General features: G+C 35.7%; 1 protein-coding gene across 2 annotated transcripts in view; it reads right to left on the bottom strand.

Moving 5' to 3' along the window:
* EIF2A (eukaryotic translation initiation factor 2A) overlaps window positions 1-12,998 on the bottom strand; it is a 37,733-nt gene that overhangs the window by 17,476 nt on the left and 7,259 nt on the right. The window contains exons 3-6 of one of the 2 annotated variants that reach the window (XM_017522827.2): window positions 8,009-8,083; window positions 3,785-3,903; window positions 3,012-3,111; window positions 2,275-2,357 (exon numbers count right to left, since the gene is read on the bottom strand). In XM_017522827.2, the coding sequence (XP_017378316.1) occupies window positions 2,275-2,357; window positions 3,012-3,111; window positions 3,785-3,903; window positions 8,009-8,083 (377 nt within the window). The remainder of the gene's footprint in view (window positions 1-2,274; window positions 2,358-3,011; window positions 3,112-3,784; window positions 3,904-8,008; window positions 8,084-12,998) is intronic. The other variant, XM_017522828.2, reaches the window with a different exon arrangement.

Raw genomic sequence — 12,998 nt, 5'->3', positions numbered from 1 at the left:
TGAATAATTGAAGAAAACAAGCTAGCACCAAAACAGTGAGGTGACAGTGAGCCTCAAACACAAGAAAATGAAATACGTAACTATACTGATTGGATGCTGCTCAAAATCAGCATGCATGCCATCTTTGGCATGTGTGAACAAAGTTACCAATTCCTATTCTAACTCTGATACACTCAAAACTGTACGATCAGTAATGGGATACTCTAAAGACAAAAAGAACTGCAAACCCTTTAAAAAAATTGTTTTCTGTAATAGCGTTACTTTTTGGTATTAAGATTCTAAGAACACCATGTGGATAATGGAACAAACCAAATGAATACTTATGTGAATGTGACATTCTCAAATTATCATCCCTGGTATTCCAGAGAAACAAGACTCTTGGTGGTGACAAAAGGCAATACAAATAAGATAGAAGAAGTTAATAAAAACCTTATAGTCTTTAAATAAAACTGTAAGTATAAAACTTTAAATAAAACTATGATTGTTACATCTTTTTAATAGAAAAAAAGGCCTAGAAACAATGATCAATCCAACAGTAATAAGAACCCCAAGAACCTAAATACCATTTTCTTGCTGTACTCAATTTTTCAAGAAACCCTGTTTCCTTTTAATGCTTCCTTTAATGAGATCAAGAGCTAACACTTTTTCTTTGTTTAATTTCAGAAATCAACAGCTATTCAAAAGTAGCACACCAAAAAGGAGACAGGGTTTCCTGAAAAATTAGCCAGTTCTACGTGTAATGGTTAGAAATGTACAAATTAATGTAGAATGACTTGTCTTATCATATGACAAAGAAGTCATTAAAGACTAATTGATCAAAGATGAGACAATTTAAGCATCAATAGGAAAAATAACTACAATGGTTTGAAACACATATATTTTAAATCCACAGCTCGTGGGACTAAAAAATAGCCTGGGCAACATAATGAGATCCTGTCTCTACAAATAATAAGAAAATTAGCCAGGCATGGTGGTGCAAGCCTGTAGTCCCAGCTACTTGGGAGGCTGAGGCAGGAGATTTGCTTGAGCTCAGGAAGTCAAGGTTGTAGTAAGCCATGATTGTGCACAGCTTGGACAAAAGAATGAGACCTGCTCCCAAAAAAAAAAAGGATGGGGAAAAAGCAAATTGGTTACAATGGAGGTTGCTACAGATAGAATACATTAAAACTATAAAGGCAAGAATACTTATTCTGCCTTTTCTATATAAATGTACCACTAGGTAACCAAATAGATGGGGACATTTTTATTTATAGAAGTAGTACAGCTAAAAAATAAGGGAGGGAGAAAAAATCAGAATATCAACAATTTGCAACCACTGATGAAATAATGCATCTAGGCATGAAACATTAATGTCAGCTAACTCCACAAAATTAAAGACAGTCAGACATAAGGTGCTTCTTGATAAAAGAAGTGAACACCACCTTATAATGTAGTATTACCCTCACTCACCTAAAAAACAACCTGAAGCTGACCAACTCTAGCTCCAACTTGCAATTTATAGTGGACAGATGAACGTGTTAAATTATACCATGGGATTAAAATGCAAAATTCAAATTACGGAAAAATATGCAAGACAAATAATCTTGTTTTTTTAAATACTGAATTATGAAGAGTAAAAAAAAAAGATGGATTGGGAACCTACAGGATCAAAAGAAACATACAATGTGCAGTACCTTATTTGGATCCTGAGCTTTAAAAAAAAACTGTAACATTTGCAATTAGCAGAAATTTGAACACATATGTAATAATTTGTGATAATAGCGTTGCAGCTAAGTTTAAAAAATTAAAGGCCCCAATCTTCAGAAATCTATGCTTAAGTATTTACCATATTTAAAAAGTACATAAAATTATACCATGTCTGGGATTTGCTTTCACTTAGTAAGAGAGATGGTAGCTGGAGAGATGTATGGATGAGATAAGATCGGCCACAAGCTGATGGTTATTAGGACTGAAGTTTTGTGTTTAAAATTCTACGTGATAAAATATCTAAAAAATTTGTGTCACAGAATTTCAATAGCAATTAAATTCAGGAAAAGATATTCAAATGTCTTAATAGCAATTACCAGATAATAAAAAGTTATCATAAAAGAAAACTTTTGTCTTATAGATTTTCACTGGATTTAGACTTACAAAGAATTATGCAAGTAAGTGTAACAGTAATTATTGATTAATAAATTAACAGTATTTAGGAAAATCCTACGATGTCAAAAAAGTTAATGAAAACTGTATACAATTACAGTAAGTAATAAAATTATGTCATAAATCTTTACATACTAAAATTTTTGTTTTCAAAGAAGTGAACTTCATTGTTAACATTGCGGGCACAAAGAGTTTCATCTTCTGACCAGGATGGACACCTATGTCAAAAAAAAAAAAAAAAAGAGTATAAAAAATATTCAGACAGAACGTAACATCACATTAACATGTTAAAGTTTGTGATATTGTTTACTATTTAAAGAAAAAGTTATAAATATTTGATGTCAAGTCAGTTACTAATAGTTTTGGTCAGTACATGTTAATAGAAAAGGCTGGGCATGGTGGCTCATGCCTGTAATCCCAGCACTTGGAGAAGCTGAGGCGGGCAGATCACCTGAGGTCAGGAGTTCAAGACCATCCTTGGCCTACATGGTAAAACCCTGTCTCTACTAAAAATACAAAAATTAGCCAGGCATGGTGGCACATGCTTGTAATCCCAGCTACTCAAGAAGCTGAGGTAGGAGAATCGCTTGAACCTAAGAAGCGGAGGTTGCAGTGGGCCGAGATCGTGGCCACTGCACGCCAGCCTGGGAGACAGAGGCTCCATCTCAAAAAAAAAAAAAAATGTTCCTTTCCACTTAATACTAAAGGCAAGAAATTTCAAGTTTTTACTTACATTCCTACATACAAAATTCTTAAAATTGTAGATTTTTGTCTGATAAGTTATTTTGAAAATCAACACTAAGAAAACAAATATTATACAGTAACGACATTAAAAATACTATAAAAATTAGTACTTTAAAGCATTTATTTACCAATTTTGCATTTTTTTCTGGATGAAAGATTTCAAACATGTCCCAGTTTTCACATCATAAAGTTGTAGGTTGGGTATCCCTGCTGTGCCATCTTTAGAAGCTGCAATAAAATTTTTTTTCAGTAATTGCCTTGTAACATTTGTAAAACGATTCTTTTTCTTATTTATTAAGTTTGACATGGATTACCATCAAATGGGTAAATCATGAAAGCTTGCTTCTATGTTACCAAAAAAAAAAAGTTACATAAAACCACTCATGATTCTCAACTGATTCTCAGTATCTCTTTCATTTACTTGGAAAAATAAGATTCATTAGAGTTCATGCCTCTTGAAAGAACAAAAACCCAGGAGGTTTGTAACCCAATAATGACCTATTATCATTTACTTATTCAACAATATTGACATTATTAGAAAATGTTTCTTAAAATCAGCCCCTATAACAGTTAAAATGTCTTGATTTTAAAAGTCATTATTATTCTTAATCTTCAGAGATCTCTATCCAGCAGTTATTTACTTTCTGAATTTTCCCTTGAGCTTTTTCTTTTCCTTTAGCTCATAATGGATCTTTACATGAACTTACAATATACCCTGAAATTACTTTCAGTACATTATTTATTTGGAGAGTACAACATTCGCTGTTTATCGTAAATATTTACATTGTTTACTATCATAAAGACTAATTACTTTCTTATGAGTTTATAAAATTTACAACCATTTCCCCCACTAAATTTAATTGATCCCGTCAGCGTATTTTTTAACTGAGAAAATACTTACTGGTATAAGGCTGCCATGTTGCCAGGACAGTGTTTTTTGGCGAGAATTCAAGGCAAACTGCCTTTGGGAGGTCGAAGGAGTGGAGTATTCCCTTGTTAGTGACATTGATAATATTTACTCTGGTTTCAAAAGAAATTATTTCAGCAATGAAATATTGTTTTATAGTAGGCACCACTAACCAAAATATTCATACCTCTTTTCAAATACAGATCACTCCAAAATGCTCATTTTTCATAAATATAAACTTTAACTTAATTCTAGAAAATATCTAGAAAATACCTTAACTTAAACAAAACAAAACAAAAGCCTGGGCATGGTGGTTCACACCTGTAATCCCAGCACTTTGGGAGGCCAAGGTGGGTGGATCACTTGAGGTCAGGAGTTCGAGACCAGCCTGGCCAACATGGAGAAATTTTGTCTCTACTAACACTATAAAAACTAGCCAGGCATGGTGGTGAGCACCTGTAATCCCAGCTACTCAGGAGGCGGGGGTTGCAGTGAGCTGAGATCGCACCACTGCACTCCAGCCTGGGTGACAGAGTGAGACTCCATCTCAAAACAAACAAACAAACAAGTATATTTTACCAAAAGGCTCCTATATAAGGCCAGTGCTGGGAAATTATATGAAATTAGAAGGCACATGGATGGTTCCACCTTCAGCTGAAAAGGAAAAAGCAATGCCTTTAAGTGAACACAAAACTAATCTATAGAGAAGCTGAGGTCTATCAAACCAAAGGAAAGGCAGAGGTGCTAGAAAAAAATGACAAAAGTATATTTTAATTTTTTATTTGAGATGAAGTCTCACTCTGTCACCCAGGCTGGAGTGCAGTGGCACTATCTTAGCTCACGGCAACCTCTGCAAGCAGGTTCAAGTGCTTCTTGAGTAGCTGGGACTACAGGCGTGTGCCATCATGCCTGGCTAATTTTTGTATTTTTAGTAGAGACGGGGTTTCATCATGTTGACCAGGCTGGTCTCAAACTCCTGACCTCAGGTGATCCATCCGCCTCAGCCTTCCAAAGTGCTGGGATTACAGGCAAAAGCCATCATGCCTGGTCCACAAAAGCATACTTTTAAATTTGAATAAATAGGCCAGGTGTGGTGGCTCATGCCTGTAATCTCAGCACTTTGGGAGGCTAAGGTAGGATGATTGCTTGAGCCCATGAGTTCAAAACCAGCATGGGCAACGCAGCAAGATCTCATCTCAATTAAAAAAAATTTTTGGTTGGGCGCGGTGGCTCATGCCTGTAATCCAAGCACTTTGGAGGCCAAGGCGGGCAGATCACCTGAGGTTGGGAGTTCAAGACCAGCCTGACCAACATGGTGAAACCCTGTCTTAAAAATATATATTAAAAAAAAAATTTTTTTTTTTAAGTAAATGGAAGCTGTATCAGTAGGGAAATCAGTAAGGAGACTTTTGACGTCTGTTACAACCTCAAGAGCAATCTTTAAAAGATATGACTCTAAGAATTATTATGGTACAGTACAAAAATGACAACTGTATCATAAAAACAGTTCCATTTTGGAATGTTTTCTATGTACCTATTTTATGTACATTTTTCTCATTTAATCCTTAAACAATCTTATAAATGTCATCATTTCTGTTTTACAAGTGGTTAAATTTAGGCTTAGAAAAAAAAAATGATTTGATGATTTGCCCAAGATCATACTATAGATAAATGCCACAGCCAAGCTTTGAAATCACTTTGGCCTGACTCACTTTTATGTACTATACACTATGGGGTGTTAAAAAAAAAAAAAAAAAATACACTATGGGGTGTTAAAAAAAAAAAAAAAAAAGACACTCTACCATATTTCAGAAGATGCTCAAAGTAACTTTGTTCTACTCAGATTTGAGGAAAATTACTGAGGTTAAGACAAGCAGTAACTGACAAGAATGAAAGATTACCATATACTATTTAAACACGCACACCTACATGGAACTCTTTGCAACTTGCTGCAAATAACTATTTTAGAATTACAAGGCGCTTTCTTATCTTCTCGTTGTTGTTGTTAACCTTTATTTTTTTTCTGTTTTTCAACCAGAGCCTACTCAGAACTGATGATCTTTAACAGTTATTCTTAGTTTAACGAAGGATTTTTTTTTAATGAAGAAAAATCAAAAGAATCAGTAATGGTTTCTGACTTAGTTAACCAGAAATTGAACAAAGATCACAATCAACACACGAAATCTAACTCTATTGTCCCAGAACAATATGTACCATTGTGGTCACAGCACTTTAATGAAATAAATGCTAGAACCTAGTATAGAAGATATGTATTAAAATCATGGGCATGACATATGAGGACATATTAAAAAGATTCAGAATCGAATCCAATAGAAGGCTAAGTGAGGATATGAGTGAGGCATTAACAAAAACAGACTTATTCAACAAATTCTAAGCTAGATGAATAAGGAATACCTAAAAAAAAAAAAAAAAAAAAAAAAAAAAAAAAAAAAAAAAAAAAAAAAAAAAAAAAGACAATGAAAAGAAGTACAGTATAGCCCATTAGGTAGTAAATTTCTATTGACTCACTCAAATAATACAAACTAAAATATGGATTAAAAAAAAATTTTGCTGACTTGCAACTTACTGCTGAAGACAAAAAAAGAAAAAAAAATTAAGTGCCCACAGTAGGTTACACAAAAAAGAGTAAGAAATTTTGAGAACATATCCTATTTTTGAGGCTAAGATTAAAACCGTTAACATTGTAGATAAGACCCATTATAATCATAGTATTAATAATTTCAGAGTAGTAGATTGAGGCCAGGAATGGTGGCTCATGCCTATAATCTCAGCACTTTGAAAGGCTGAAGTGAGCAATCTCTTGAGGTCAGGAGCTCGAGACTAGCCTGACCAATATGGTGAAACACCGTCTCTACTAAAAATACAAAAATTACTGGGACATGGTGGTATGCACCTGCAGTCCCAACTACTGGGAGGCTGAGGCAGGAAAATTGCTTGAACCTAAAGGCAGAGGTTGCAGTGAGCCAAGATCATGCCACTACACTCCAGCCTGAGTGACAGAGTGAGACCCTGTCTCAAAAAAAATAAATAAATAAAAAATAGAGAGTAGTAGTAGATTCAATAATTAAAGAAAAAAAAAAACATTTCTGTAATTTCTTAGAAAATAGGAAAAGAGAATGGAAGAAGCAAAGCAGATGCTTGGTATTAATTAAAAAAAAAAAAAAAAAAAGAGGCTGAGCACAGTGGCTACTAACACCTATAATCCCAACATTTTGGGAGGCTGAGGTAGAAGGACTGCTTGGAGCCACGAGTTTGAACTCAATCTGGTCAACAGAGCAAGACCCTGTGTCTATTAAAAAATTTTTTTAAAAAAGAAAAATAATAAAAGACCAATGTTTTTAAATTATAAAAGCAGATTCTGCCAGCTACTTACAGTCATAAAAGGTGAATCAACTAATTCAACATGTTCCCTTTAGTAGGCAATTTTTGAAAAGCAAATATTAATCCAATCTCACCTGAGAGTTGAGAGACTTCTGAATACATTACCATTGTAAAGAACAACATTTAAAATTTACCTTTCAAACGAATGCATTCATTTTCTCCCTTTTGAAAAACCTAACAGTATTATATGTGGTTTAAAACAACATAAATAACTTAAAGCCACACAACAAATATTTTGGCATTTGCCTGGTCTGTGAAATAAAATGTAGTAACTCTTGGAAAATTAAAAAGGACTGGTATTCTTAATAAAATACAAGCATTTAATAAACATAATTTTTTTTTTCAAAACCAATTTTGTAAACTGATATGTAACACACTAAACATGCTTTTGAATAATATACACTTATATATACATAAGACTAATAATAATAACTGCAGACAGTTGTTAGTAATTTAACAGCAAAGATAAAAAGTATCTACATCTAGGATTAAATGAATAGAGAATTATTTTCTCAGTGCAGATTCAAAAAACTCCAACCAATAACTTATAGCTCTACTTAAAACAATTTCTCAGCTTCTTTAGCATTATGTTTTTCATACATTAATTTTTAATTCTAAGTAACTAGATAAACAAGTCATGGCATATAAACAGAAACGAATAACTGAAGGTATTCTCTGTAATGAGAGGCAATCTCTCACTACATCATGACATTAAAAGATGGATTTTATTGAGACTCAAATATCTGTTATTCAAATAATGCCAGTTATGTTTTATATTCATGACACACAAAATGTGTTATGTAAATGAATACTAACTTTTCTGCATTGCCCCAGGCAAACAAGGTTCCATCCTTACTAAAGGTATAGACTTTGCAATTCTTCCCAGATTCCCTGAAAATGACAAAAAAAAAAAAAGTTTAAATCAATAAATATTAATATTTTTAAAAATCTGATTATAAAGTCAATCATTTCACTATCAATTTAATAACTAAGAACTTGTACAAATTTCAGAAAATTCCGAGATGCTTTCATCTGCCAAAATACTTTAAAGTGCAATACTAACAATCACTGTAAAGTAAGCTGGAAAATGATTTCATATTAACAGATCAATCTTAAGAAAAAAATAGAGGCCTTTTGAGTGAATAAGTTTGAGTGGCAGGCCTTCCATCAATTTCTCACATGTAGTGATAGAAAGTATAACAACAATAGGAAGCTCCTCACTTAACGAAATGCTGATGCAATATTCTATACAAAAACGAATCTGTGGAAATCAGACTACTTGGCAATATTCTATCAAGTAATCAAAACTCTAAGTACTGTATCTGTCAACTAGAGACAGTTACTATTAATACATCACCCAGTGATAACACCCAAATAGAAACATGTATCTGTGTACATGTAGATGTACATTAGCGCAGTCACAACATGAGATGAGAACTTCCCGCCTAATAAATAATTTGAATTGCTAAATAACACCAAATGCACTGAGAACTGACTAACACATACCTGTACACTACATTTACATTAATTCATCTGCACAAATGAAGTTGACATTTGTGCTTCTGCAATCACACAATAATGACAGCTTACACTCAGTTTATAGATAACAAAACATTTTTTTTTTTGAGATGGAGCCTCGCTCTGTCTACAGGCTGGAGTGCACTGGTGCAATCTTGGCTCATTGCAACCACCACCTATCAAGTTTTATCGATTCTCCTGCCTCAGCCTCCTTGTAGCTGGGACCACAGGCACATGCTACCACGCCCAATTAATTTTTGCATTTTTAGTAGAGACAGGGTTTCACCATGTTGGTCAGGATGGTCTCAATCTCTTGACCTTGTGATTCACCCACCTCAGGCTCCCAAAGTGCTGGGATTATAGGCGTGAGCCACCGTGCCCAGCCAATAACAAAATATTTTTAAAATCTCTTTCCCATGGTGCAGTGGCTCATGCCTGTAATCCCAGCAATTTGGGAGGCCAAGGCAGGCAGATTACTTGAGGTCAGGAGTTCGAGATCAGCCTGGCCAACATGGCGAAACCCTGTCTCTACTAAAAACACAAAAATTAGCCAGGTGCAGTGGTGTGTGCTTATAATCCCAGCTACTCGGCTGAGGCAGGAGAATGGTTTCAACCCAGGTGGCAGAGGTTGCAGTGAGCCCTTGTGCCACCATCCAGCCTGGGCAAAAGCGTGAGACACCACCACAAAAAAATACAAATAAAAAACTCTTTCCTGCATAAGCTGCTATGATCAAGATGTTCCCCATCCTATACCATCCTACACTTAGACAACTCATTTCTGAACCTCATGGCAGAATTTTACAATTATCTTTGCTAAATTCCACCCAGGTTTTAGCCTATCATTCCAGCCTATTGAGGTCTACTTAAATCTCGATTTTCTCTTTTAAAACATTAGTCCTTACATTACATAGAGAAGTATGTAATGTGTAAGTTATAAAACTGTTACTTAGCTATCATCTAAATTATTTATAAGAATGTTCAGTGAGCTCTGAACAAGATCCTATGGCTCACCAACATCCTTCCTTCAAATTAAAACTAACTCATTAATCAGCTGACTTTACTGACCTTAACCAATGACAATTCTGTCATCACCACGCAATCCAAAGACTTTCTCATTTCTCAGATAGTTTGCTAAAATTATGTTTACAGTTGTATTACTCTGATGTGTCTGGAAATTCTACCCAGAAAGGAAACGAGATAAGCTTGAAACAATCTGTTCTTAGGAAGCTCATTTTGACTCCAATAAACAATTACGGATCTCAATGATTATAAACTGTCCTTTTAATAACTTATTCTCGAGCCATGTTTCAGGCTGAAGACAAGCTTACTAAACTACAGAATCCAGAATTCAATTATTTTCTTGGTCTTGGCAATTGGGAAATTTTGTCTCTTTCCTTCTGGTATAATTTTTGGAATGAAAAATTTCAAATATACACAAAAAATAGAGAAAAATGTGATAATCCACCTATGCACTCATCATCAAGTTGAAGTAACTATTAACTGAAAGCCAATTTTGTTTATCTATTCCTCACTTTTGTCTTTAATGCCATAACATTCTAACACAAAACCCAGATGTCATTATTATATTATTCTATATTTCAGGATGCATCTCTAACCAAAGAGTGTATCCTTTAAAAAACATAATCACCACCATGCTACTTCATCTCACAAAATTAACTCCTGAATATCATTTAATACCCAATACTTGGATTGGATATCTGGGTTTTTTAAAAGCTCCCCAGGGTCATTCTAATGTGCAGCATTTGAGAACTACTCATGTAAAAGACTGACTGAATCCTGAGTTTAAAAAGTTTTTTTAAACGTCATAGAAGATATGTACAGCACAGTTCCTACTGTATAACTCATCAGGAGACACATATTTTTGTTCTACTCTTAGTGATACTGAGATTGTACTGGACTCAATCATGTGCCTCCTTGTATCTACCTAACTCTTCCTGCTGCCAAGCCTCAACCATTCAATGAAGAGACCTCATCTTCTAACGCCACTGGTTATCTTGGAGTCTGCAGGGTTGAGGGCCGTATTTCCGCATGGTTCCAATCATGTACTACAGCAGCACACAGAGGAGCTTTGGCACTCAGATTCAACCCAAAGAGGCTAAAAGGCTGCAGTAAATTTCTTACCTGTCTCCCCACAATAAATTGTTCTTAAGTACAAAGGTTGCACACAGCCTCTCTGGAGACATTCTGCACACACGACCAAGCAACCTGGCTATATTTTGTGGATTTGTGGTCAGTTCAGTATATTCCCATCATATTTGCTTTCACTCCTTCCCTGCCTCACTTCCCTTTCTTCCCTACTCCTGCAGCCTTGGGATTGCACACCTCATGAAGTGTAGCACAAAGCTTTGCCATAGATTTGTTGTTGTTTTTTTTTTTTTTAAATAGAGATGGGGTTTCACCATATTGCCCAGGCTGGTCTTGAACTCCTGGGCTCAAGTGATCCACCCACCTTGGCTTCCCAAAGTGATGGGATTACAGGCATGAGTCACTGTGCCCGGCCAGATTCGGTTTTCTAGAATAATGCTTCTCAAATATTAATGTGCATACAGGGCAGGGCATGGTGGCTTACTCATGTAATCCCAGCACTTTGGGAGGCCAAGGTGGGTGGATCACCTGAGCCCAGGAGTTCAAGAGCAGTCTGGTCAACATGGTGAAACCCCATCTCTACTAAAAATACAAAAAATTATCTGGGCATGGTAGTGGGTGCCTGTAATTCCAGCTACTCAGGAGGCTGAGGCAGAGAATCGCTTGAACCCAAGGAAGCAGAGGTTGCAGTGAGCTGAGATCACACCATTGCACTCCATTGCTGGGCAACAAGAGTGAAACTCCACCTCAAAATAAATAAATAAATAAATAAATAAAATAATGTGCATACAGGCTGGGTGTGGTGGCTGAGGCCTATAATTCCAGCACTTTGGGAGGCCAAGGCAAGTAGATCTCTTAAGCCCAGGGGTTGGAGACCAGCCTAGGCAACATAGTGAGATCCCATCTCTACAAAAAATACAAAAATTAGCCAGGCATGGTAGCATGTACCTGTAGTCCCAGCTACTTGGGATACTGAGGCAGGAGATCATTTGAGCCTGGGAGGTTGAGGTTGCAGTGAGCCATGATTATGCCACTGCGTTCTAGCCTGCGCAGCAGCACAAGACTGTCTAAAAAAATATTTGCATATAAATTATCTGAGGATCTAAAATACAGATTCTGATTCAGTAAGCTGGATAGGGCCTGAGATGCATTTCTGTACTGGCTCAGTGGTGATGCCAATATAGTTGGTCCTGGTTGGGCCCATGCTTCTACAGCAAGGTTCTAGAAAACTGGGCTTAATAAAAATTGGTCAACAGACTCAGATAATACCAGCTTGATTATAAAGTTCCCTATTAACAATCATCAAACAGTTCAGCTAAAGGTTTCAGCATCTTTTGATGATCATCTGCCTAGATCAATGGTGCTTAAAGTGGGATCCCCAGATTTGCAGCATCAGTGTCACTGGAGAATTTGTTAAAAATGCAAATTATTGGGCCCTATCCCTGATCTAATGAATCAGAACATTTGGAAAGAGAGCTGCAATCTGGGTTTTAACGAGCTTTTCAGATGATTCTGATGCTTGGTACAGTTTGAGAACCAGTGGCCTAGATCAATTTCTTGAGGATTATAAAATGGTAATTGTCTGATAAGCATCCATTCTGCATTTATTAACTGGAATTCTTCTATAAAGTTGTTTTTCTCACCAAGTATTTGGTTACTCTGAGAAACAAAGAAAGGCAAGATAAATGCTTGATTCCTTCCCTTTATTTATAAATTTTCAAAATTAGGAGTGAGGCCTCCATCAACCACTGATGCTGACCAGTAAGGTTTAAATGGAGGAGGAATTTTTAAATGGATTTAAAAATTTTATATACTTGACATGCTTTACCCTTCTATTCATAATTCTTAAGATTACCATCTTTGAGTTGATTCCTATGACTCTTTAACCAAATCTCATTAGTCTTTTAGAGATTCTTTGCTTTTTGGCACAAAAGTCCCTACCTCAACTTGTACATTTTCTGTCCCAGACTTAGAGTGGACCACTTCTCCAAGAAGTGGTTCTTTTCAGTGAAGAACTGTATTTAGAAATCACAATCTGTGAGGCTGGGGTATTCACTGCTACTATGTTATTACTGCTTCCAGGCATTTTCAGTGGACAGAACTAGGAAATGTAAATGTTTTCTGAAAATAAATAATGAGTTCATATTGCCAGGCGCGGTGGCTCAAGCCTGTAATCCCAGCA

This window comes from Cebus imitator, unplaced genomic scaffold (genome assembly GCF_001604975.1).
Source record: "Cebus imitator isolate Cc_AM_T3 unplaced genomic scaffold, Cebus_imitator-1.0 Scaffold25, whole genome shotgun sequence".
In the NCBI taxonomy this organism is placed as follows: domain Eukaryota; kingdom Metazoa; phylum Chordata; class Mammalia; order Primates; family Cebidae; genus Cebus; species Cebus imitator.
Note: the sequence above shows the minus strand (reverse complement) of the source record. Positions and strands in the feature narration are given on the sequence as shown.